Here is a 24653-nt window from a genome sequence, read left to right as displayed (position 1 = left end):
ATGTACAATCCCATTTCCAACTATTCTCTAACATGAAACTTACTGATGCACAACTTGCAGGAGTGAAACAGTATCTCAATACAGGAGGAAGAGGGTAGGTCCATTAAATAAAAATGTTTTGACAAATCCAAATTTCATAGAAAGTGTTAGGCCTGATGTGTTTTTCGTCCTGCACTACATTCAACTGTGTCACTCCACTCATCCCACTGTCCAGAACAGTTTTAAAAAGGATAGTAGAGCTGTTCTGTTAAACTAGAGTTTAGAGTTTCAATAACACTTTGAAAATGTAAATGCATGACCATACTCATTCCATTCTGAATTAATGGGTGGAGATTAATCATGTTCTTCTAAATGGTGAATTGATCTATAGAATGTGCATCTAAAGAATCAACGTCACAATGACCTCCACAAATGTTGATGTTTCACTTTTACTGTCACCTGCAAAAGACAAAGGATGAATTTTAAATATATGATTTATATATGGCTCCCCCAATAGTAAAAAATCCAGCCTACAGTAATTAGGTGAAATTGGATTTACCTGGACTACACTTCCTGCCTGCTTCAGACCCACGAGTCAAGGGGTGGAGGTTTGCGGTCTACCAGACCCACTGCAGGCCTTCCAGCCCGGATAAAGTGCTTCCTCTCTGGGATACTCTGCAAGAAAATGTAGGTTTTTAGTCATATCTTGTGAGTCATCTCCTGACCTTATATACATACAGTACAGTAAGGAGCTAATATGTGCAAAAATATTTTCTGACCTGGAGTGGCTCTCTCTCCACCACGTGGCCTGGACCTTCACCCACTCTCTCAGTCTGCTCTACATTAGAGTATCCATCTGTGGGAAAGACTTTGGAAATACAGTAAACAAAGGACATTTCACATTTGAATTACAATTAACAATTACTAATGCAGTCATATTCCCTTAAAATAAATGTTCCCGAAACCAGTTGTCTAACTTTAACCCCCAGAATGTAACTTTAACCTTAACCCAAAACCTAACTTGTTACCTCAAAAGCCTAAACCAAATTCAGACCCATTCCCAAATTGTATGTTTTACCTATAAAGTCTGAAGCTTTTGGGTTGGATGTGTAATATGTTTTTTACATATTCATAGTCTATAAGTAGAATTGTACACCTGATTTTTTTATTCCACTTGCCAGGCTTTTCAGGAATGTGGACTGTGGTGTGAGGGGATGCAGAGGTCTGAGAGCTCATCTCATGCACCAACTGCACCAACTACTACTGATGATGTGGTAGTCTTGAAGGCGCTGAGCAAAGCTTACAGCTGCCAAGGCATTACCCAAGTGGGTGCTACACTTCCAGGGGTTTATGACCCAGACACCTTCCCGAAGAGGATATAGATAAGGAGCTCCGGGCCTGTCTGTGTGGTGATTCTGTCTGCGGTATCGACAACACTCGTACTGCCTACAACACTGCCTCTTGGACCTCAACCCCCTGTCAACTGTGGAAGGCTAAGACCTACCACTGACAGAACTCTACATTTGTTTAAAGCATTTTGTGTGAAGCATTGTATAAAGAACTTTGAGATGCACACTTTGAGATCTACTTTGTAATGGAAAGGTTGATATAAAAAAATATTATTATTATTGTATTGTGGAGAATCAATAAGATGCTCTTAATTAAGCCATACAATTCCAAGTTTGAAAACAAGGAGTTTTGAAGACATGGGGCCCAAATTGTAAAATACATGACATGGTTAACAATTTTCGGGGTCCCTTATTGGTTCGACAGCACCACTTTTACAACCAGTGGCCATAATTTGCATGTTCCATCCTCAAGCTACCCACACATACAGTTGAGCAGCTATCTAATGCTGACCTTGATTTTTCTCCATAAGGGGCAGTGTGATGTCATCGAATCCTGACTTTTTGCTTGTAGGTTTTTTGGCCATTCCAGTGGTTGATGGCTGAGAGGTAAAAATAAGAGAGAAAACAACATGTCATTATGAACAAAAAAGGGTCCCATTCAGCGCTCCGATTACAGATCACAGAGTAGTTTGTGACATCCACGCGGAATGTGTACTGAATGGGGAGGAATACAGCATTCTGCAGCAGGCCACGATATACCTTAAAGTGAGTCTTATTCCAGCCTCCCTTGTAGAGACTATTTCTCAAGTCTTTATAGGCCCACACTGTCTGCAGGACATGAGATGCTGCTTTGGTCTCCCGCACAGATTGGCTAGCAAAGAAATAACAGAACAACCCAGAGTAAATATGAAAGAGAGAAGCCAGTTGAAACCAACCCCCAACAATACTACCAATCTACCTGGTCTTGTTGATGGCTACCAGTTTCTGGATGGCGTGACTTTGTATGAGGCCCCGGGTGTTCTCCGGGCTGTCTGAGATGATCTCATGGATCGTGTTCAGTATGGCCACCACGGTGTCCCCTTCCAAGTTCTTGGCCGGCCGCTGTTGACCAGAGGGCAGATTACTGACCAGGTCCCTCATGGCATAGCTCCCTGTGGGGCAGAGGAAAGGCTGAAATAACCCATAATGCCTGTTGTGTGTGTGTGTGTCTGTGTGAGATCCAGGTCTATGTGTACATGTGAAGACCCGGTTTTGAAACGAAGATAGTACCTGAAATATTGGTCCCCACAAGTTTTTTGGCATGTTCCCACTATGACAAATGCGAGTCTGGCTTAGGGGTTGGATTTAGGGTAAAAACATGTTGTTGCAGTGTTAGAATTGGGGTTACCTTCATATTTAGACTTTACCAGTTAGGGTTAGGCTTTAGGTCTAGGTTAAAATGATGCTTACAGGTCACGTTACTGAGCTCACGGTTATGGTGAGATTTAGTGGAGTTCAGAGTCCCCACTATGATAGAAAAAACAACTGTGTGCGTACCAATGAGGTCTTTGTTTCGCCGATCTATGGCCAGGTTGCGGAGGGCAATAGCTACAGCCCGGACCACTTTATCACCGTCTGAACGGAGCAGCTCCACCAGGACAGGCAGACCTTTCTCCTTCCTCACTGTGGCCCGAATGTAACTGGACCACTTTGAGAGAGTGGGAAAAAGGATTGTAATGTATGAAAGCGAAACACTCCTATGGTGATTATTACACACTCATACATGTATTCACATTACAGCTCTTCAGCCGCACTTCAAGCACATTTCACCCGAGCTTCAAGCACAGTTCACCCGAGCTTCAAGCACAGTTCACCCGAGCTTCAAGCACAGTTCACCCGAACTTTAAGCACACTTCAACCATCCTTTCGGATAGAAATGGATGGTTGGAAAAAAAATAAAAAAACAAAATGAGAGAAAGGATGAAAATCAATATAATCTGTTCTTCCACAGCCTAGGAAAAACTACTCCCCAGAGGCTCTCGAATGCAGCTAAAGTAAAGTCACTGCCTCAAAGTACAGCTGCATCATTGCGGCCAGTGGTTCTCCCGGTGAGGGCATACCGACATTGTCCAGACTTCCACCCACTGGGCGGTGCAAGCTGGCTCAGTAACGTCCAGGTTTGGTGTGGTCGTTGCTTCTCTGCCTCGTCGCTCTATTGACTGCAGTCGGTGGGTCAAGCACCTGTATGCTTAATTGAGGTTGTTGGCTGGTGAATGAATTCTACTCCAAGCACATAGGAAGTACATTCTGGTTGAGCGAGCAGTGAAAGCAGAACGGCTTGGTGAGTTGTACATCGGAGGACACAAACAATGTCTGACTCTACCGAGCCCGCTGGGAGTTATTGTAACGGGGCAAGGTCACAATCACGAATTGGACCTGGGGGGGAGAAAAAACAACAACAAATAAACCCCTCCCACCGCTCACTCACAGCCCAGTGTCCCGCAGCGAGGTTCTGAAGAGCTCCAGCAGCTGCCTCCAGGGTGTTGTGGTTCTGACTGCGAGTGAGAAGAGACAGGTAAAGCCTCACCACCTCCGGCTGGTACAACAGCTCCAGACCTACAAAGACAGGAAAGCAGCACATCCACAACAAGCAGAGAACTAACCCTAAATTCACATTTGAGCTGTCATGGTCCGACTGAGTGGATTCTCAATCCACCAGACGGATGGATCAGCAATAAGCACATTAAGCACTTAAAAATCTAGCACGCTGCAGACTTATTAAAACAGAAAAGGTGAAACTGAGTACTTGCCCAATACTGTTTGTTTTATGAATATACTTCTTCAGGCAGCTTGGGATTTCCATGCCAAAGTCAGAGGACTTATGGCAGTATGATATGAAAAATGCAATAGTAGGTTCCTGTGAAGTCAAAAACAACATCTCCAACTCTGACCACCAGCACAAAACACCTCTTCTTTCATTGAACCGCAAGACACAGATCAAATATTAATCAGCTATCAGATAGCTCCTCTAGAGAATATAAGCAGACTTACACAGCTAGTCTGTGAAGCTCAATGTTATTGGCATCATATTTCAGAAAGAATATATAGTGGGTGGATGCAGATCCAACTTTTTCAAGGATATTTAGTCTGTGGGACCAAACGACCCAGAGTTCCAGAAACGCCTGCGCATGTGTGGATCACATTCAAGAGCAAACACCACCAGACAGAACAGTGGTCTGCAGTAAAAATACGAGCAAGTCTTAACCTAGTTTTGCATTCATGGCACAAATCCATTTCATTACTATTATTACACTGTTGTAGATCTAGAACAACTTAATATGACAGGTCAGACAATTTCACTGAAATGGCGGGACGACCACAAAAAATAGAATAGCTTACTCACTCTTTTAATCATGGAAAATTATTCCTTATTTCTTAATTTCTGTAAAGGCACGCATTTTTGGGAATTATGGGAGCAATAAACAGCCCGGGTGCAACAGCAATGACTGGCGTTACGCCACTGCAGGCATCACAATTTGTTAATACCATCTACTCTAAAACATTGTACATTATTCTAAAAGCAGCCTGCTTAACAGGGAAGTTCCTCAAAAACACTCTAGGTCCCTTAAATTAAGACACAACTCGCTTCACTCATCCCTGCAATAATGAATTTCTCAGCACAATTATTCAGCAAAGTATTTTGACGAGAACACTTCACCATGTATTTAGTTATTTTCGCAGGAACTAAGGTTAAATTAATGCACCGCGAGCCGAGACCATGGTTGCAAACATAACTTTCGAGGTGGACGTGATTTCAGATTGCGGATGTAAAAAATATTTCTACCTTCGTAATATTTCTAAATTAGTAATATTTACATTTTAAAAGAAAATATCACTTAATTATCATTAATGTTGTATTTTCAATATTGTATTGTATCGTTGTCGAGACATCACTCGTTTGTGTTACAATAAATGTACTTTTCTTTCATTCATTTTAGGTCATTTCAGAAATGTTCATCTTCATAATATTACAGATATCTTACTACACATGCGACGGACATAGAAACTGTCTGGGGGATGACAAACTGCCAGGGAAGTGTAAAGGGCTTAAAAACGTTTTTCAATGAACTTCCCTTTTAAAACTCAAAAAGTCCCAATGTAACCCAAGTTCTAAACCCATATCCCTATGAATTGAAACTGAATGAAATAATGTATAGTTTACATCGAAGGGATTAAGCAGACACATCAAGAGCATCTTTCAGTAGTGACTGCATATAGTTTCATAACTTTTGTACTTGTCTCTTACTGTAGTAGGCCTAGGTCTCAAACCCAGAATCCTGTCATTGCAATTCTGGGCTACACAGCACCACTAATCAAATGCAAACAAATACTGAATGGAGACTTCCTTGCTAAGACTTGAAGAATTATAATTCATGGGGGAATCTGGTGATGTCTGACAGTAAAATTCGGATATGCCATAGAAGTTTGTTTCATTCTATGCCATAGAACAATTTTTCATTCTTACATGTAAAATACTGTAATTTTGCAGACATCTTTCCTCTAACATTATTACACTCCCAAGAGTAGCTTGTTCTCTACGAGTAGGGCTTTTAGCAGAGATTGTGTACAGAATAAAGAAGTAAAGAAGACAGACGTAATGGCATGGTCATATATATACTTTGAATGAATGATAAGACCCAGCCATGTTTGAGTGAGTGCAAATTAGATATTCACACTGCTTTGTTGTTGAACGAATGTTCTGCCTGACAAGAGGATTTGGACTGTGCTTGATGTCATTTTTTTCAAACTTAAACCTTACATTTTGTAGACATGCAAACACCCACACATACCGTATGTAAACATGGATCACTGTTACAGTATTAACAAACGGATGCTGAAGGCTCCAACTCTTATCAGCTCTCAGAGAGCTCTTCCCAGCTAGGACATCTATCTATCAACTCTACTGTATCGCCCACTCCCTTTAAACATATTCCAAGCCTGAACTATTCTACTGCAGTGAGAGGTTCAGAACAAGTATCAAGGCAGAGGTGGAGAAATCTCTACTCTCTGCCGGTTAAGCTAGCATTCCTGGTCATCCCTGCAAGATAAATATATTTAAAGGCAGAGGGAGAAAAGGGGTTAAAATGGGGGGGGGGGGGGGGGGGGGGGGGGGGGATACAAAAGTAAATAAGTAAATAAGACTACAAAATACAACATTTAGTTACTCACCAAATATTGTATTTACTACCTTTACACCCAGAATCTCTCAGAAATATTAAAAAAAGAATTGACAAGCAAACGGAGGAAAACATGTTTGCAAGTACACACTGTGCAATTACAGTGAAAAACTCCATACTTGGTGAGTAACAGATTTACTTTGTTGTTAAAACACTTGAAGAGAGTGTGTTTGTGGTCAGAGATGAGAGTGGGCTACCCCTGCCAAGATACAGGTTTTAGAGAGCTTCTACTACAGACACGTCGCTAGCAGCCAAGCTAGCGTAGGGAGCGAGCGAAATTACTCAGGAATTCTGTTACAGGCTATCCTCCGTGGCTTTCCATCCATATTCAGCCATCCAAAGCTTAAGCTTCTGGGAGGCTGGTGCTAGCGGGGAGGCTTACGCGTTGTCTAATCCTGACCTACGCCTGTAACCTGCTTATCACAGTGATTGCAGCCTCTGGCAGGAGCATATAAGGGGATCCACCACCGGACGCACAGGTTCTGTGGAAAGAATTTCGACAGACATGCAATAGACTACTGACTGGTAAACAGGTCCACCTAGCTGGTCCAGAACCGTGTGTCATCATCAATAACCCTCATTACACATTTAGAAGGGCTCTGGTGGACCATGACCAAATCATAACTTTGAACCTGTTTAAACTTCTACATCAAAGGAAATCAACCATGCCCAGGGAAAGATTGTGTATGCCTATATATATATATATATATATGTAACTGATTATATTCCAACCACAGAGGCAGAGTTGCTGCGATGATGTACAAGCCATGTAGAACAGAGGTGTAAAATCTATTCAATTACAAACCTTTACATTTTCCTTATCTCCTGTCGTCTGAATTTCAGTAACTAGTATAAAATCCTCTTCATAGAATATTACATAACGCCTGCTTCAACTGCATACCATATTTCACGCAACAAAGAAAGCTTACATTACATCATGACAAAAATACACTCAATCATCCGTTAGTTTGATGCTAAATATAAGCTATAATAGCTGTCAACACAAAAGTACATACACACAATCTCCTGAAACTCGAGTTGCCACAGCAACAACATAAAGCTATTCCACATTGTATTACACTCATGCAGTAACTGACAGTGCGTTTGAATGCACCATGTAGCGCTGTCAAAGCATTCAGACAGCCTACTGTTTTGTCTGTGCATTTCCAATATAGTCCAAACACTTCTTGATATGATAATACAGTGGAAACTATTCATCATGCACAATAAAACGCTTTACAGGTGACTCATGCCCCAGTTAATGCTCTGTACACTGAAGGTCTTTTGAATGGTTCCTAAAGTGAACTCCTGTCTTGGCCAATCCACAGATCACTAAAGATGATCCATACCTTTCATGGGCTCTGTGCGTTTGGGTAAATCCAGTGTACTATATTTTTTGTCACTTGGTCCATTTCTCCAGCCTAGATGCACACATACACACACACACACACACACACACACACACACACACACACACACATAAGCACACACTATGGTTAGTAAAGTGGAAATGTCAAAGTATGACATGCATACAATGAATCGGAGAGAATAAAAGATTGTCAATGTATTCAGAAACTCTTACTTTGATTAAACCATTCCTCTTTTGAAAGGTGATGAAAGGAAACAGAAGGAGACACATTATCAAGATATCCCACATACAGCACTAAAGCAGTATAGAATGTAAAGCAGAAACCACACAGTTCTACTACCCTACAGCAGACAACCAGCCATATAGCACCATCATGAGGAACAATTTAACTCACCCTTGGGCTTCTTCACTCCAAAACAGTCTGCCTCGTTCTTCTTCTTCTGGTTCCCTCCTGATGTTGATCGTGGAACTTGATTGGCCATGGGTTCCTGAAATCGCTCCGCCCCTGGGACCTCTTTGTGGACATGATAGGACAGGTTTCTGAGGATGCAGACACAGTTCTCTACCGACTGAGGGAGGGGCAGAAAGAAAACATTAAAAGAAACCAGAGGCACAGGAAATAGGAAGGATGTTTAGTTAATGTACTCATTCACACCACATGGTGTTACGCAAGGATGGAATGGCTTTCATAGATTTGATAGATCAACTGTGTCTGCGTTCACCTTATTGTCCGTCTCCTTGTTGGCCACAGCTGACTGAAGGGCATGGAGGAGAGCATCCACCAGCCCCGCACACTCCCTCAGCCTCTGGCGAGCCTCTGCCCCATCTGAGCTCACATTCCTGGGGAAACACCGGTCTATTAGCTATGAACCCTCAAAAAGTTGTGTAGGTTCCATGGATCTGCGTGTAGCTGCTACACTGTACCTCAGACATCCAGAAGTGTTCTTGAACACAGTGGTCCACTCCGTCTCCTGGGGTCTGGAGTGTTCAGTGGGGTCTCTCCTCCAGCCAGAATTAGGGATGATGACCTCGTCGGTGAGGGTCTGGAGCCCGTGGTTGATAACCATCATCTTCAGAGGCTCATGGGAGGAGAGGTTCCACAGCGTCCCTACAGAAAATAACACTACAATTTTACTGCACCTTCCTTTTTCTTCTGAATGTTCATGATACAGAATTTAGTCGGGCAATACGTCAGGAAACCAAACCCCAGCAGAGATATCTCTTTTGTCAAAGGCTCACTGTACCTGTGACCAGCTCTCTGACCTCCATGTTACTGGACTTCCTCAACAGTCTAACCAGTGCGGGGATGCCATCACAGTTCTTGATGGCCACCTTGTTTTGGTGGTCTTTCCCGTAAGAGATGTTCCTCAGTGCTCCACAGGCCTTGCGGTGGACCTCGGCTTTAGGGTGGTCCAGGAGCCCTACGAGCACAGGTACGCCCTTCAGTTGTCTGACATCCTGCTTTATGCGGTCGTTCTCGTAGCACAGGTGCTGCAGATAGGCGGCAGCGTTGGACTTGACGGGATCCATGGGGTGACTGAGCATGGTGATGACCTCTCTTAGGTTGGGATCCCTCCAGCGCGGGTCCTTACGGATGCTGTCTAGGCTGACCATGCTGCTGCGCTTGTGGGGGAACTGTAGCGTCTGGGCCCTGGACATGGCCTGGAAGAAGGAGGCCGGGTCCCCATCCACCTGGGACATGAGAGCCTCCTCGTAACCACCCCTGGATAAATAGAGAGGGAAGGAGGGGTTAAGTGGGGAGGGGGGGCCGAGACAAGGGAAAGAGATGGGCCTAAAGGTAGACGGAGACAGACAGAAAGACAGAAAGCAATTAGATTTGATCCGGTCAACAATTACTTCTATTTGTTCTGGTATGTTTTCTGAATGGTTGTTCAAACATACTATCTCGACAGCCCAAGCTCCAGGTAGTAGGAGAGTAAGAGAGAGTGAAAGACAGATGATGGAGAGATAGAGAACCAGTGAATGTCCAGTATCCTCTGTAAACAGTTCATTCACAGTTTACGAGCTGAGTAAAGTCCCGCTGTCAGTCAGTAATACAGGTGAAACCTCCCAATTTATGGACTGGTGTCAAGCATCTTCCCCTGATTGATTCCACCTGCTGCTAAACTGCTGGCCATTTGTCTCACCCTCCCATCAGTTGGACACCCCAGGGACTACTGCAGCTAGCAGCTACTACCTGGAACTCCCTGGTATGGAATGCATTGTGGACATTCCCTTACAGGTTCCAAATCATACTGAGCAGAATTATTGTGTCAGGTTGTGTATTATGATTTTCAGGTCTCCTTGTAAAAAAATCCTCATTCTAGTCAGAATCTTTTAAAACCTGCTACAGTACATTAGGTTAATTTGTCAGTAGAAAACATTACACTGACTGTGCCCTCATTTTTCAAATTACACACAGCTAAAATCAATGCTCTGTCTGTAGGAAAGCATTAGACCTTGTTGAAGGTAAACTCATTTACAGAGAGCATATTGATCTGAGTGCGGCACAAATTAAATGTCCTTTTACTACTGTCTATTTTTTGATTGTAAATAACTCCTTTTAATGGTAATAAAGAACTTGATTATGAATCAATAGATTCTGCGTCCTACAACAGAGTTGGTGTCTCTAAACTTATTTGCTCGGACATACTGCTAAAGAGTTCTGCCGTCATGCATATGCCTAACTAATAAGTTCATATCCTACCTAGTTCTAGAAGGTTCCCTCAGCAGCTCCATGGTAGTGATGGGTCTGAGCTGGTGGATTCCTCCCAGCGTGGCGTAGCTGCAGGTGGGGTAGTCAACCTTCACCTCCTGGGCGTCCGCCGGCCCATCCCCCTTGGTCTGGTTGGTCAAGCCCACCTGGCCGTAGTTGTCCCTGGGTAGGGGCAGTGTGTAGTGGCCCCCAGGCTGAGGTTGGTAGTTCCTGGTGGGCCAGTAGGTGTGAAGAGAGCCATGGTGGATGCCTCCTCGGGATAGACTGCCATACCCAGCACAAGTGTCACCTCCAAGGCCACGAAGATGACCATCAGGGAGGGTGCTGATGACATTCTGGCCCTCAGGGATCTCTGTGTTGGCCTCACCACCGGTGCTGAATGGAGGGGGGAGCGGGGTGGCTGTAGCTGGGGCTGTGATAGGATTGGTAAGGGACTCAGAGCATGGCTGGCCATTTGTCAGGGGGCCAGACTGGGGTGGGGAATTGTCCTGACCTATGGTAACCAGAGGAGGCTGTGAGGTTTGGGGCAGCTGCGGGCCGGTGGTGTCCCGGTTGTCTGTCTGGTCGATCCTCAGTTGCAGGGCCTTGGGGTCCTGTAAGGAGAAATAGCACAGTCTCAATATAGCAGTCAGACTGCTTCACTCTCTGTGGGATATATTATCCCATCTCCATCACAGCCTCAACCAATTCCATCACTCACTGCCTCAAATGAACACAACCACATTTATCAACACAACTACACTACTTTGATCACATCCATACCTACTACTACTACTACTACTACTACTACTACTACTTGCTCTTTTCCCTGCAACAGAGAGCACAGAAGGGCATAGTTGGTCCTTTGAAGCCCCGCTGGAAGATCGTAGTGTTTGTAGTGCCAGGGTAATGTTTTTGATTATCCCTGGACCACATGTGTACTCTGTGCCCGCATCACTGTACATCCTTTATGATGAAAGCATCTGTTAAATGGCATATATTATTATACTATAAACATTTAACCCTCCATTAAACAAAAAACAAACAAACACACCAGCTCTTCTCTCAGGAAGAATCCATCATTTCACTTGCTTTGAGGTGGGCCGGTAAATAATGAATTCTGCTTGACTGCCAGTGAATAATGTATTTCCCCAGTTGGAAATTAGTATAGATTGGACTGTGATGAAACAAGCTGAGGTCCAGCTACCGCTGAATGCTACAGTAAATTGCAGAAAATCCAAATGGTCTGTTTAGTAGAAGTGGAATTTTTATGTTAACACTTTCAAAGCCATCAAGGTTAACGTGCAGTCTGGATTGTATCTTGCCCTACTATGATGTAAATATGTAGGAAGTCAAATGATGTAAAAAGTCTGATGAATAGGATTGTGACAATAGTACCCATTAGGAAAAGCTTTCTGGCATTCTCTGGCCCAGATACATTAAGGTTAGCAGCTACTTCCCCAGGGGACATTCTGGCAGCCTGTCATGATACAGCCTGCGGTCGAAAAGCTGTCTAAGGCCATTAGATTTACATGGCTTTGAATCACAATTTTTCCCTGGCGAAAGGCTCCGATTAATAACATGTCACGGTTCTCCAGGGCAACAGAGGAAAAACAGTCCAACAGGAAATTGTTTATTATTGTTTCCAATGACTGTGTTATAAATGCCCAGCGATGCGGATTGTTGATAGGAGATGTGTTGAAGGATTAATCCATGCTTCAGATAGTATGGAATGATGACTGTAGTATCCTGCAGGAGATACACTGCACATATCAACATCAACTAGCTGAGGTTAAATTGTGTCTGATTACATAATGAAGTAATGATAGTAAATCTTGTATGGGGATGAATACTTTATATTAACCTCAGTCTCAGTCAGTTGGTGTGTCTCGGTCTCTGTAGTGGAGCTCCCATTGGTAGAGGTGACCACAGAGATGTTAGAGGTGGGAGTGTCCAGGTCCTCTTCTGCGGGCGATGGAGGCTCCAACGGTGGCTCCTTTGGCTCCAGGTTCAGGGCCCCCAGAGAAGAGGGCCCATCAGGGACCTGCTCCTACGTGACAGTGGAAAGAGTTAGATAAACAGTCAATTCAGGAAACACATAGCAGATAGAAGGTTAGCGGTATACTACTATTACTACTACTACAGACAAGTACATAGTAAATAGAGGGTTAGCGGTATACTACTATTACTAATACTACCAATAAGTACATAGTAGATAGAGGGCTAGTGGTATACTACTACTACTTCTATTACTACTACTACAGACAGGTACATAGCAGATAGAGGGTTAGCGGTATACTACTATTACTACTACTACAGACAAGTACATAGTAGATAGAGGGTTAGTGGTATACTACTACTACTATTACTACTACTACAGAAAGGTACATGGTAGATAGAGGGTTAGTGGTATACTACTACTACTATTACTACTACTACAGACAGGTACATAGTAGATAGAGGGTTAGAGGTAAACTATTACAACTACTACTATTACTACTACTATCAATACATACTAGATAGTTACATGTATACCGCTAATACAGACCAGTAAATAGTAAATAGAGGGTTAGTGGCATACTACTATTACTACTACTATTACTACTACATATCAGTACATAGTAGATGTACGGCTTGAGGTATACTGTAATCCTGTTTCCAAAAAGGTTGTGATGGTGCGTAAAATGCAAATAAAAACAGAATGCAATGATGTGCGGAATATTTATCTTTGTATTAAATTGAAAATAGTGAAAAGACAACATATCAAATGTTGAAACTGAGAATATATATATATATATATATATATATGGCCATTTTGAATGTAATGCCAGCAACACGTTTCAAAAAAGTTGAGACCGGGCCATTTTTACCACTGTGTTGCATCACCTCTTCTTTTAACAACAATCTATAAGCGTTTATGAACTGAAGAGACCAACTGCTGTAGTTTTGAAAGTGAAATGTATTCTTGCTTGATATAGGATTTCAGCTGCTCAACATTTTGGGGTCTCTTTGGTTGTATTTTATGTTTCATAATGCACCAAATATTTTCAATGGGTGACAGGCATGGACTGCAGGCAGGCCAGTTTAGCACCCGGACTCTTTTACTACAGAGCCATGCTGTTGTAATACGTGCAGAATATGGTTTGGCATTGTCTTGCTGAAATAAGCAAGGCCTTCCCTGAAAGACACATTGTTTGGAATGCAGCATATGTTGCTCCAAAACTTGTATATATTGTTCAGCATTAATGATGCCTTCACAGATGTGCAAGCCAGCCATACCATGTGCACTAATGCACCCCCATACCATCACAGCTGCTGGCTTTTCAACTGTGCGCTAATAACAAGCTGGATGGTCCCTCTCCTCTTTAGTCCAGAGGATGTCCATGATTCCCTAAAATAATTTAACATTTTGGATTGTCAGACCACAGAATAGTTATCCTACTTCGCCGCAGTCCAGAGAAGGCAGAGGCAGTTCTGGATCTTGTTTATATATGGTTTCTTCTTTGCATGAGTTTTAACTTGCATTTGTGGATTCTGCGACATACTGTGTTCACAGACAATGGTTTTTGAAGAGTTCCTGAGCCCATGCAGTGATTTCCACTACAGTCTGTTTTTAATGCAGTGCTGCCTGAGGGCCCAAAAATCACGGCCATCCAGTATTGGTTTTGGGCCTTGTCCCTTGCATACAGAGATTTCTCCAGGTTCTCTGAATCTTTTATCAATATTATGTACCGTATATGATGAGATCCCCTAACTCTTTGCAATTTTATGTTGAGAAATTGTATTCTTAAATTGGTGAACTATTTGCCTGTGCAGTCTTTCAGAGTAGTGATCTGCTCCCAATCCTGACTTCTGACAGTCCCATCCTCTCTGGAATGATCTTTTAATACCCAATCATGTTATTGACCTGTTGCTAATTTACCTAATTGGTATGATATTCCACCAGGTTATGTTTTTTGGCATTACACAAGTTTTCCGGTCCTTTGTTGCCTGTGTCCCAACCTTTTTTAAATGTGTTTCTGGTACCAAATTTAAGTTACGATAAAATGTCTCAGTTTCAACATTTCATATGTTGTCTTGGTACTATTTTCTATTGAATATAGGGTTTACATTATTTGTACATCATTCGGTTCGGTTTATATTTACATTTTACGCAGCTTGCCAACATTATTGGAAACAGGGTTGCACTAATACAGTCCAGTACACCGTAGATAGTGGGTTATGTGTATATTAGACCAGTATATAAAAAACAGAGGGCTAGAGGTATTTTACCACTATTACTAGTACTACAGACCAGTACACAGTAGATAGAGGGTTAGTGGTATATTACTAATACAGACCAGTACACTGTAGTTAAAGGGTTAGTGGTATATTACTAATACAGACCAGTACACTGTAGTTAAAGGTTTAGTGGTATATTACTAATACAGACCAGTACACTGTAGATAGAAGGTTAGGGGTTTATAAGTAATACAGACCAGTACACTGTAGATAGAGGGTTAGTGGTATAGTACTAATATAGACCAGTACACTGTAGTTAAAGGGTTAGTGGTATGTTACCAATATAGACCAGTACACTGTAGTTAAAGGGTTAGTGGTATAGTACTAATACAGACCAATACACTGTAGTTAAAGGGTTAGTGGTATAGTACTAATACAGACCAGTACACAGTAGTTAGAGGGTTAGTGGTGTATTACTAATACAGACCAGTACACTGTAGTTAGAGGGTTAGTGGTATAGTACTAATACAGACCAGTACACAGTAGTTAGAGGGTTAGTGGTGTATTACTAATACAGACCAGTACACTGTAGTTAGAGGGTTAGTGGTATAGTACTAATACAGACCAGTACACAGTAGTTAGAGGGTTAGTGGTGTATTACTAATACAGACCAGTACACAGTAGTTAGAGGGTTAGTGGTGTATTAATAATACAGACCAGTACACTGTAGTTAGAGGGTTAGTGGTATATTACTAATACAGACCAGTACACAGTATTGTTTGATACACACACCTACACACCAGACCTGGCACACAGAGCAAGGGGAAGAGATCTGGTTAGACATCCTACTCCTACAGACCAAGTATAGGAGACAAACACTGAGAAAAGGAGAGAGATAGACAGCGAGAAAGAGGGAGAAGGGAAATTGCCCGGCATCCTACGGAGGGAATATGAAGACATGAACCACAGGTGACAGGCCCGGTGAGAGCAGAAGAGGGTATTATCTAAATGTGAGAATGAGCTTCACCTGTTTAATTAAAGCAGCATTGTTTTGATCTCTGGAGAACCTCTCGCCCCGTCAACCAATCTGCTGCTGGCGTTCTGCTGACCTTTCACTTCCCCTGCTGACTGTTAGCAATTGTTCATTTTTAAGCCCTCTCTTTCAGACACCCACCTCACTGTATAGAGCCAGCCACAAAGCTGTTCAGCCATCCCACACCGATGTTTGGCCATGTATGGGGGAATGGCAAAAAGGAGAGAGGGCTGTAACTGTGGAGGTTCAGGTGCTCTGAGAGTTGATGCGTTGAAACAATGACAGTGCCATTATGTGGACTAATGAGTAGGAAGGGTTTAGCATTGAACAAAGATATAACAAAGTGATGTCTTTAATAAATCTTCACCCGCAGCCAGCATGAGGCTCAGGGTCATTTAGTAATTCCTTTCCCTTAAGAAGAAATTTGTTTTCCTCCCGGGATCTACAAAAAAAATACAAAATAAATAACTTAAAATGGCTCTAACCCACAGTCTACAAAAATATGCTAAATTGACTATAATTAACTTTGAAATGTTTGCATACTAAATATTTAGCAGAGTACAAAGATTACATTTTGATGACGTTCTAAAGCCCAGACTAAGATCTTACCCTGTGTGACCATATTTTAAAGCAAAAATCACCATGAGGGAGAATATTGATTCATGTGCCAATATCTCTTTCAAGCCTGTGGATAATCTGTTGACATAAAATTCACATGGTCATATCACTACACTAAATGAAACTGCTCTTAATCCTGCTGTGCCGGAACAAATTAGAATATCGGGTTGACTGGATGGGCTTGAGTTTTCCAGTAATGTAATAGTTCAGAGGTATAGCACAATGTAAAGGTTTGATTCAGCTGACAAATACATTATTGGCTGTGAATAGGACTCTGTTACTCTCTTTCCAAGATTATGGTTTGGGAGGTTAATCGGTAACATATTCTTCTATAAAAAAATTTATCCATTCGACATTTGGAGGCATACTGCCTAGCAATATAAAAATACGTTTTTCGGATCCCTCCGCACAGCTCACAGCAAGCAGAAGTTCTGGTTTCTAAGGCAATTTTTAATTTTTTTTAAAGTGATGTGATTTCATCTACTGGACGTGACAAAGGGACGCTCAAACTCAAAAACCCTTTTAAATTCAGATGGTTGGTTGAACATTGCTGAAGCGAACCCTCCCACCAACAGTTTGTTTTCAACAGCCCTATGCATAGAGCTCAAAACCTTCAAGTTAAATAGTATGGTCCTGAATGTGAATGCTAAAAAGAAAAGTAATAATAACAGGAAAAACTCAACGTAATGGAAGAACTCCATTCACCGGCAGCCTCCATCTCCCAAAAACAATGTAAAACATGAGAGCCCTCATCTTCATGCAAATAAGTCTGTCAGAGTAAAGAGAGAGAAGGAGAGATTAAAGTTCTTTGGTTGACACACAGCAGAGAGAAAGAGAAGGAGACGATGCAGGCTTTAGCAGCCTAAGACTAATAAATGATTGGTGGTAGCCTATTGTAAAGCAGAGCTTAATGAATAGCTAGCTGGCTAGTACTGGGCAGGGCATCTCTGTCTCTAAGGAAGGCTTGGTGGAGGGATGTTAATAGGCTGGGATATAGTGAAGGATAGTGAGGTTAATAACATCATCCCCAGGCATGCATCTCCTGGCACACAGAGCGTATTAACAGCTGGAACTAAGGGGGGGTGTGGCTTAATACCAAGGTGGGAGATCACTAACTTTTATAGGCCCCACATTTTTTTATTTTAAACATAACCCTTCACGACATTGTGATTTCAAACCTAACTCCAACCTTAATGATGTTGTGATTTTAAACCTAACTCCAACCTTAACTATGTTGTGATTTTAAACCCAATTCTAACTTAATTTGTATGGTTAACTATAGAAGTAACTCTGGACATAAATTACACTATATTTTTTTTTCTCATATATTTTATTGATAGAGCCTACTGAGGATCAAAACTTTTTGGTGGGAGATCAGCTTAGATATTTCAGATATTGAGTGTCGGATAAAATAATTATATAATTTCTAATCCATGTTTTTTCAGTAAAACCCTGCTACCATTATGTTAAATGATCTTAGCCATAAAAATAATTGCTAAATGAATTTCCTATCCACTGACTGTCCTTTAACACTATAGATTGCAGGTCTAACCCTACCATGATATTATGACGTAACAACCATTCCAGGACTCCAGAAACTAGTCACCCTTAGACAATACTGTTCTGCACAGGCCAGACTGTTCACTTCCCTATATATTGATTATTCTTTTGGTCTGAAGTATTTTCTATAATAGGCTCAATTGTTGTTTAACTGTATATATAAGTTCTTAGGCACTAGTCCATGGAATTAGATGACAACACTGTGTTCCCAAATTACTTACATTTAATCCAGCATTGCCTCACCATTGTGGTCAGAACTGGTATTTCATTAATAGTTGTTGATATCTTTTGAGTAAATGCCTCTACTAGTTGTTTGGTAAAACTGCAAAAAGTTTTATGTACTTCTGTAATGTGCATACAGCTCAGAAAACCTTTGTTAATTGCTTCTGTGGCATAATTCTTGGTCCTCAGTTTTAGGGAATGTATGGAGTTTTAGGGAATTGATTAATTGTATTAGTACATTGGTGTTGTATCTATATTATTTGCTTCAGGATGTCAGCTGAGTCTTCTGTTTACTTTAATTTAGAAAGGAGGATACCTTAAAGAGGAATCCATTGTTTGGTAAATTATTATATGTTTTACATCAACAGACATTCAGATGCATGCAGCTTAGGTTCGAATCCCTTAACCTGGATTTCCCTGTCATCAGAACCATCGGTAATAGACTTACTCCTATATGTGACGTCACAGCATCAAGTCACCAACTAAAAGCCTCAACCAAAATGCACTATATCTTGCCTCGAAATCCATAATCAACTAGTATCCATAGACATCTTTGAACATTCTCGTACCAATAGCATTGATGTCAAGTTTGAATTATTAGCATATGCAAAGTGCTTAGTTGTAAAGGTGATGATGGCTGACTAATGTTGTAATTAACAATTTACTCTAACAATTCACATTTACAGTCATTTAGCAGACACAGTCATTTAGCAGACACTCATATCCAGAGCGATTCACAGGAGTAAGTAGGGTTAAGTATCTTACTCAAGGGCACAATAACAGATTTTGTTGTACCTTGTCAGCTCAGGGATTTTAACCAGCAACTTTCATCCACTGACCATCAAATAATAAGTGATTGTCAAACGACAAGGGAGTACATCTGTTCTTCTGTCATAACACATGATGCATGTAACTCACCAAAATATTCAGCAGGAGACATTTTTCAAAACTCTGAACAGAATAAAGTGAAAATGTTGCATTGAGGAGACAACACAGTCCAGTTCACTTTGGACGTGGTTTTCCAAATTCTTTGATTGCACAGTCCAGATTCCTAACAAGCAACAAATCCATAAACACAGTGTTGCATTCTTTCATTCTTTGCTTTTCTCATGTCCTCCTAACTGCCAGCTTAAAAGGTCCAAAGTACTAGACAGTACCTCACACTGGGCATCCCTCATTCCTACACCTCTTTCCCCCGTCATTCTTTTCAGTTCTGTGCAGCTGACTGGAACAAATTGCAAAAGGTTCCCAACTTGATACTTTCATCAACCCACACAAAATCTAACAGTCGGAGCAGCTATCTGATCACTGTACCGACTAATCGCCTTTCCTCAAGTGTATTTATGTGACCTCACATACTGAGTAACTTTTGCAGGATATTAATTAAGATACTATACTGAAAGTTTTACCTCATGGAGATCTTTTCAATTTGTACCACAATATTACCAGGATTCAGATGCACATTCACCACCCTTTGAAGTTTACATGAAATGAATCTCTTATTTAATCTGTCATAAACTGAATACGTTTTGCATAATTTTTATTGAGAAGACTACTTCACATAATCTTGTTGTTTGTTGGGACATGACCTTACCTGAATAAAGAGTGGGGAAACATGTCTCCAAGCAATACATTTTTGTCCATGAATGTTATAATTGGATAAAATGAATAATTTACAATTCAAGGCCTATAATGAATAAATAAAGTATGGGAATAGTGGGCAACCTTGTTTTATAACTCTGGACAGTTTAGCATTTTCAGAGAAGTTGACACGTTTACTATTTGACCGGATTAATTGACAGATTATTTAGATTCTCTAAAGTTGAATGCTTCAAAGCACTTATGAACTGATTCTAAACATTACCTACTGGTAAATCAGGTATGGGTATTATCATAGTTTTCCAACATTTCTATTAATTGATATTAGTTGAGTTTGATATTGTCTTCCTTTTAATAATCTGGTGTGATCTTGATGAATAAACTTTTTGTTCCAACATTAAACTCTATTTAAATCCAAGAACAGAGCAAACCTGCAAAAGGGCAAAAATCTGAATAAATTTTGTGTCACACTGATAGTGGGGTTTACTTGTATCATATTTTGTAAGATGCATGCCTCAAAGTTTTCCCAAACTCGCTTGTTGTAGAAATCACTTGAATGTCTACAGTGTATCTGGGAATCTCCAAGGGTTGCAACATGATGACTGACTTAGGGTTTGGCCAATTAAATGTAGAAGGTGTTGGGCCCACAGTAGTACTGCATTCAACACTTGGGCACTGTGAAGACAGATTGTTCAGTAGAGGGCTGGTGGATGAGATCATGAAGGAGGGACTTTCTAATCAGACCTGGCCTTGTTTTTAGTTTAGCCTTCAAAACAGATCCAGAATATTCCATCACTGTGATGCCGTAGCTACATCTGAACAACCACCACTTCTTTTTAAACACTCATGCATCCATAGAACACTGTTCCCCCAAAATCATGGTTGACTGTTCTCACCATAGTTGGAGACAACGGGTTCTAAGTATTTGCTGGAATGGAGTTAATAAAAGGTGTCTCAAATACACCATTTCAATGTGCCTGAAATTATGCCATTCACCTTATTCACGTAATTATTATGAGCCTTCCTCTATTTGCCAGCCTCCCCTACTTTAAATCTGGTCCTCCATCATATCAGCTAAACATAATCATCCTCATATTCGTTCATCTGCTGCATGTATTCGCTGTTTACAAATGAGATTCAGCAGATAGATGTTAGAAGCACTGAAGCAGGGAACAAAGTGACATGATTAGTGTCTTGTTCCAGTCAACTGTCCAATCAAGGCTGACTGCACCACATTTCAGTGGGAAGGCCCAGAGTCTGATCTTCTGCTGAGTGAGTTCAGATTTAGTGGCCGGCTCAAGGGCACTCTAGATGCAAGCCACATTTAATACGTGTCACATGTTCATTATGATAGATGATTCATGCAGGGGAGGGAGAAAATGCATTCCCTCTATCCCGGATTTAATGCAGATGAGGGGAGAAGCAGTGGTCTTGAATGGAATTACCACTGACAATGTCCTGTAATGCAGCTGAATTGTCTTAAGCAGATGGAGACGAGAGAGATGTGTAGAGCTGCAGTACCTGACGTGGGCAGGCTGTGTGCACCGCGTTTCAGGTAAACACTGAGAAGCATTCTCCCAGGATACAGAATTAGAGGGGATCAGAGCAAGAAGTTGACTTGTTGTGCTGTGGAGATTCTCAACTGCAGCCGAGACATGGCAGGACAACATTCCCCATCCAAACAGACACAGTACTGTCCACTCTCACAGCACCGATGACATCAGGATATCCCATCTCATTCACCGCTGTGCCAAGACTCATTTCCATGGAGAATGAGGACACCCCTCAGCCCCTTGTGTTTATCGCCGAAAAATGCAGGAGGCATGAAGCCCAGCCCCCCCCCCCCCACACACACACACACACAGACAACAAACAGTTAAATACTGCATGGTCATATTTAATGTCATTCTAACTTCCAGTGGCTGACTGGCAGCGCGCTGGCTGTGAAAGGGTACGCATTCAGCCACCTCTCGCAATGTTACCATGATTAACAACCTTTCCAAATGGCCTGCGGTATGAACACTGAAGAAAGCTGCGAACCGCATGTCCCTGAAAACACACAAGGACACTGCAACACAATGAACTGACAAGAGAAAAGGACACTGTTCCTTATGGTACAGCATGAGAGAAGCGTATAGGAGCATACAGAACACAGCACAGTTGTGGATCCAGTGGTGAGGGAACATACAGGAGACAGAACAAATCAAAACATTTACCTCTTTTACCTCTGCAGGCATAGCCAAATCCTTTTGATTAGCTTCTCCAGCAAATAAGGAGCAGAATCAATCCCCTGTGAGAAGAGAGCACTGCGTCAGATTCCCTCCTGCTATTTTCTGCCTTGACTTTCCCTGCGAGCGTGGAGGCAGTTCAGACATGAGCAGCCATCCTTTCTCCGGGGCTCTCACTAACACACATATGCGCGCAGAGACTCACATACAAAAATACACACACACACATACGCACACACAGACAGAGAGGCACACACACAGAGAGAGAGAGAGAGAGAGAGAGAGAGAGAGAGAGAGAGAGAGAGCGAGAGAGACACACGCTCAAACAGACACACTGGCGTGCACACTTTCACGCGTTTCACACGTTGAGCTCAGATGAACGTTGCACTCTCCCTTGTGAAAGAGATGCTGAATCAACAACAAAAAAATGGGCAACCTCATCATTACAGAGCCTTCCCTGCTGTCATAGAAACAGCTGTATCCGAGGTCTGGTTTAATGGAAAGATGGCGGTTAAGTCAAACTAAAAGAAATACTTCCACAATGAGTGGAAAGTCCAGGAATCTGTGCGCTCTTCTTAGTAGCCTGGTCCTCTGTGCACAAGCAGAGTGAAACAGTGGAACACACCATCACTCTCTGACACACACACACAAATACACGCAGTTCCCTCTGGGCTGGCAAACAGATGCAACTGGAGCAGGGAGAAGGCTGCAACAGCCCAGCCCTGTCATCCATGTGCAGGACAGATGGATGGATGTCCCATGTGGCATGTCCCATGGTCGTTGGTTTGATGGGGCCAGTGCTAAAAATATTCATGTTGATGCATATGAATAGGAGATTTTCTCATGGACTTTACTACCCAGAAATAGGGTGAAGCTGTGGCCAGAATGAGTAATTCTGAACGGAAATCAAATTAGAACAGATTCGTTTTGGTCAGTGGTCACATGCACGTGGAGTGTGCTTATTGGCTAATGTGCCAGTTGGCTGGTTGAAAGTGCCTGGATACTGTCCTTAGCTGGGGTATATTGGCCTCACGCCACAAACTCCTGAGGTGCCTTATTGCTAAAATGATAAATGGGACAAAAAAGTTTTGAGATATGGTTTTATCAAAGCTGATATATCGTTGAGGATTAAACACAATCACATTTAGACAACATGAATGGAGAGAAGAGGAAGCTGTGTAATTACTAGAAGTGCTCCCTTTGTGGGAAAATATTGATGTTTGGTTAGATGATAATGTCACAGAACATTGATGTCTAAGTCGTTTACAAAATGATGCCACTAGATATGCAAATGTGTTGTTCTTTTTATTCAATTCATTTATACACAAAAAACATATGCCTCCATTGTCATTTAAGTTTTTCACAACTGCTAGCACACATTTCCTGAATTATGTGACTAGTAATTTTCTCAAAACTCATACTTCTCACACAAAAATCTATAAAATGCAATGGAATTCCCATAACATGCAACTAAGTACCCATTACAGATCACTGAGGAATTCTATTCAGTACTATTCAAATATATTAAAATGTTTCCAACTGCCAGAACACTTTTCCTGAATGTGTACTAAATGTTCATAAAACAATAAACACTAATCTCAAAACTCACACCATATTGATTAAAACCCAAGCTTCTCACACAAAATTTAACATTATACTTAAAACCATATTATCTATAATATAAATAAAGCTTTTCTCTCAGATGCCACACAATAGCATCAGATACAACAACATTAATAAATACCAATTTCATTTTGCTGAGAGGATTTAAAACACTATTGCAAAAAGGAATTTATCAATCAATACCCACAAGGTGTTTGCCCTATGGATTTTGTACTTCGCATAATATTACGGACTGTAAATTATGTCTTGAGAGTAAGTGTACAAAAACTACACAAATATCATAATTGTTCATTTTTGTGTGGGGATTTGAACTGTAATTCACCAACACTTGACATTTGCCCAAGAAGAAGAGGGAAAATTGGCTCTGGATGATGTCTCTGTCCTGGGCCATACATTTTGAACTACATCTTAGGTTGTGTTTTCTGATGGTCTCTATCCCTTGAAAAATGAATTGAATCATTATTCTTGACTGGATTTCTGTGAATGTATACGTTTTGTCCTAACATGCTCACCATCATGCATGGTCTTTCTTGGTGTCTCTGAATTCTACAGAAAGAAAGAAAAAGTGTATGTTAACCATTACATTAAGATATATCTTATAGAACATGAATACAAGTCTCGAGTTCATGTCATTTTCTTGTACTGTCCTGCTTGTTTTAATGAATATTGATTCTGAGTACGGAAAACTGGTTAATCACCGCTGCAATTTATCTATTTTAATTTGAGTCGGGACAATTAATGCAACAGCGAAATGGCTGAGATTTGTCTGTTCTGTCAGCCCATCATCCTTCATGGTCATTGTGTAATAGAAGATGGTCAAATACAGTGTCACAAATATCATTAGCGATCATTGTTTCTCTTCCTCCCTCGCGCAACTTCCTCTCATTCTTTCTTTACCTCTCTCTGACGCTGTCATCCATTGTTAAAAAAAAAATACAGAT

At 41.4% G+C, this 24653-nt stretch overlaps 1 protein-coding gene across 6 annotated transcripts; it reads right to left on the bottom strand.

The window, feature by feature from the left end:
- Positions 1–30: 30 nt before the first annotated feature.
- Positions 31–22739, bottom strand: arvcfa (ARVCF delta catenin family member a). 6 transcript variants are annotated; one of them, XM_034297095.1, is made up of 18 exons: positions 22526–22739; positions 22078–22209; positions 12473–12658; positions 10621–11222; positions 9158–9705; positions 8838–9021; positions 8636–8753; positions 8308–8482; positions 8127–8144; positions 7894–7965; positions 3796–3923; positions 2865–3015; positions 2287–2479; positions 2088–2199; positions 1840–1927; positions 759–847; positions 539–654; positions 31–438 (listed from the first exon to the last, which is right to left on the bottom strand). In XM_034297095.1, the coding sequence occupies exons 2-17, from the start codon at positions 22096–22098 to the stop codon at positions 562–564; spliced, it is 2778 nt and encodes a 925-aa protein (XP_034152986.1). In that variant the 5' UTR covers positions 22099–22209; positions 22526–22739; the 3' UTR covers positions 31–438; positions 539–561. The 6 variants fall into 6 exon arrangements, with proteins under 6 accessions (XP_034152986.1, XP_019909293.2, XP_019909295.2 ...); XM_020053734.3 differs by lacking the exon at positions 22526–22739 and having other exon boundaries at positions 22078–22332; XM_020053736.3 differs by lacking the exon at positions 22526–22739 and having other exon boundaries at positions 759–835; positions 22078–22332.
- Between the last annotated feature and the right edge of the window lie 1914 nt (positions 22740–24653).

The sequence above is a fragment of the Esox lucius genome, chromosome 14 (assembly GCF_011004845.1).
Source record: "Esox lucius isolate fEsoLuc1 chromosome 14, fEsoLuc1.pri, whole genome shotgun sequence".
In the NCBI taxonomy this organism is placed as follows: domain Eukaryota; kingdom Metazoa; phylum Chordata; class Actinopteri; order Esociformes; family Esocidae; genus Esox; species Esox lucius.
Note: the sequence above shows the minus strand (reverse complement) of the source record. Positions and strands in the feature narration are given on the sequence as shown.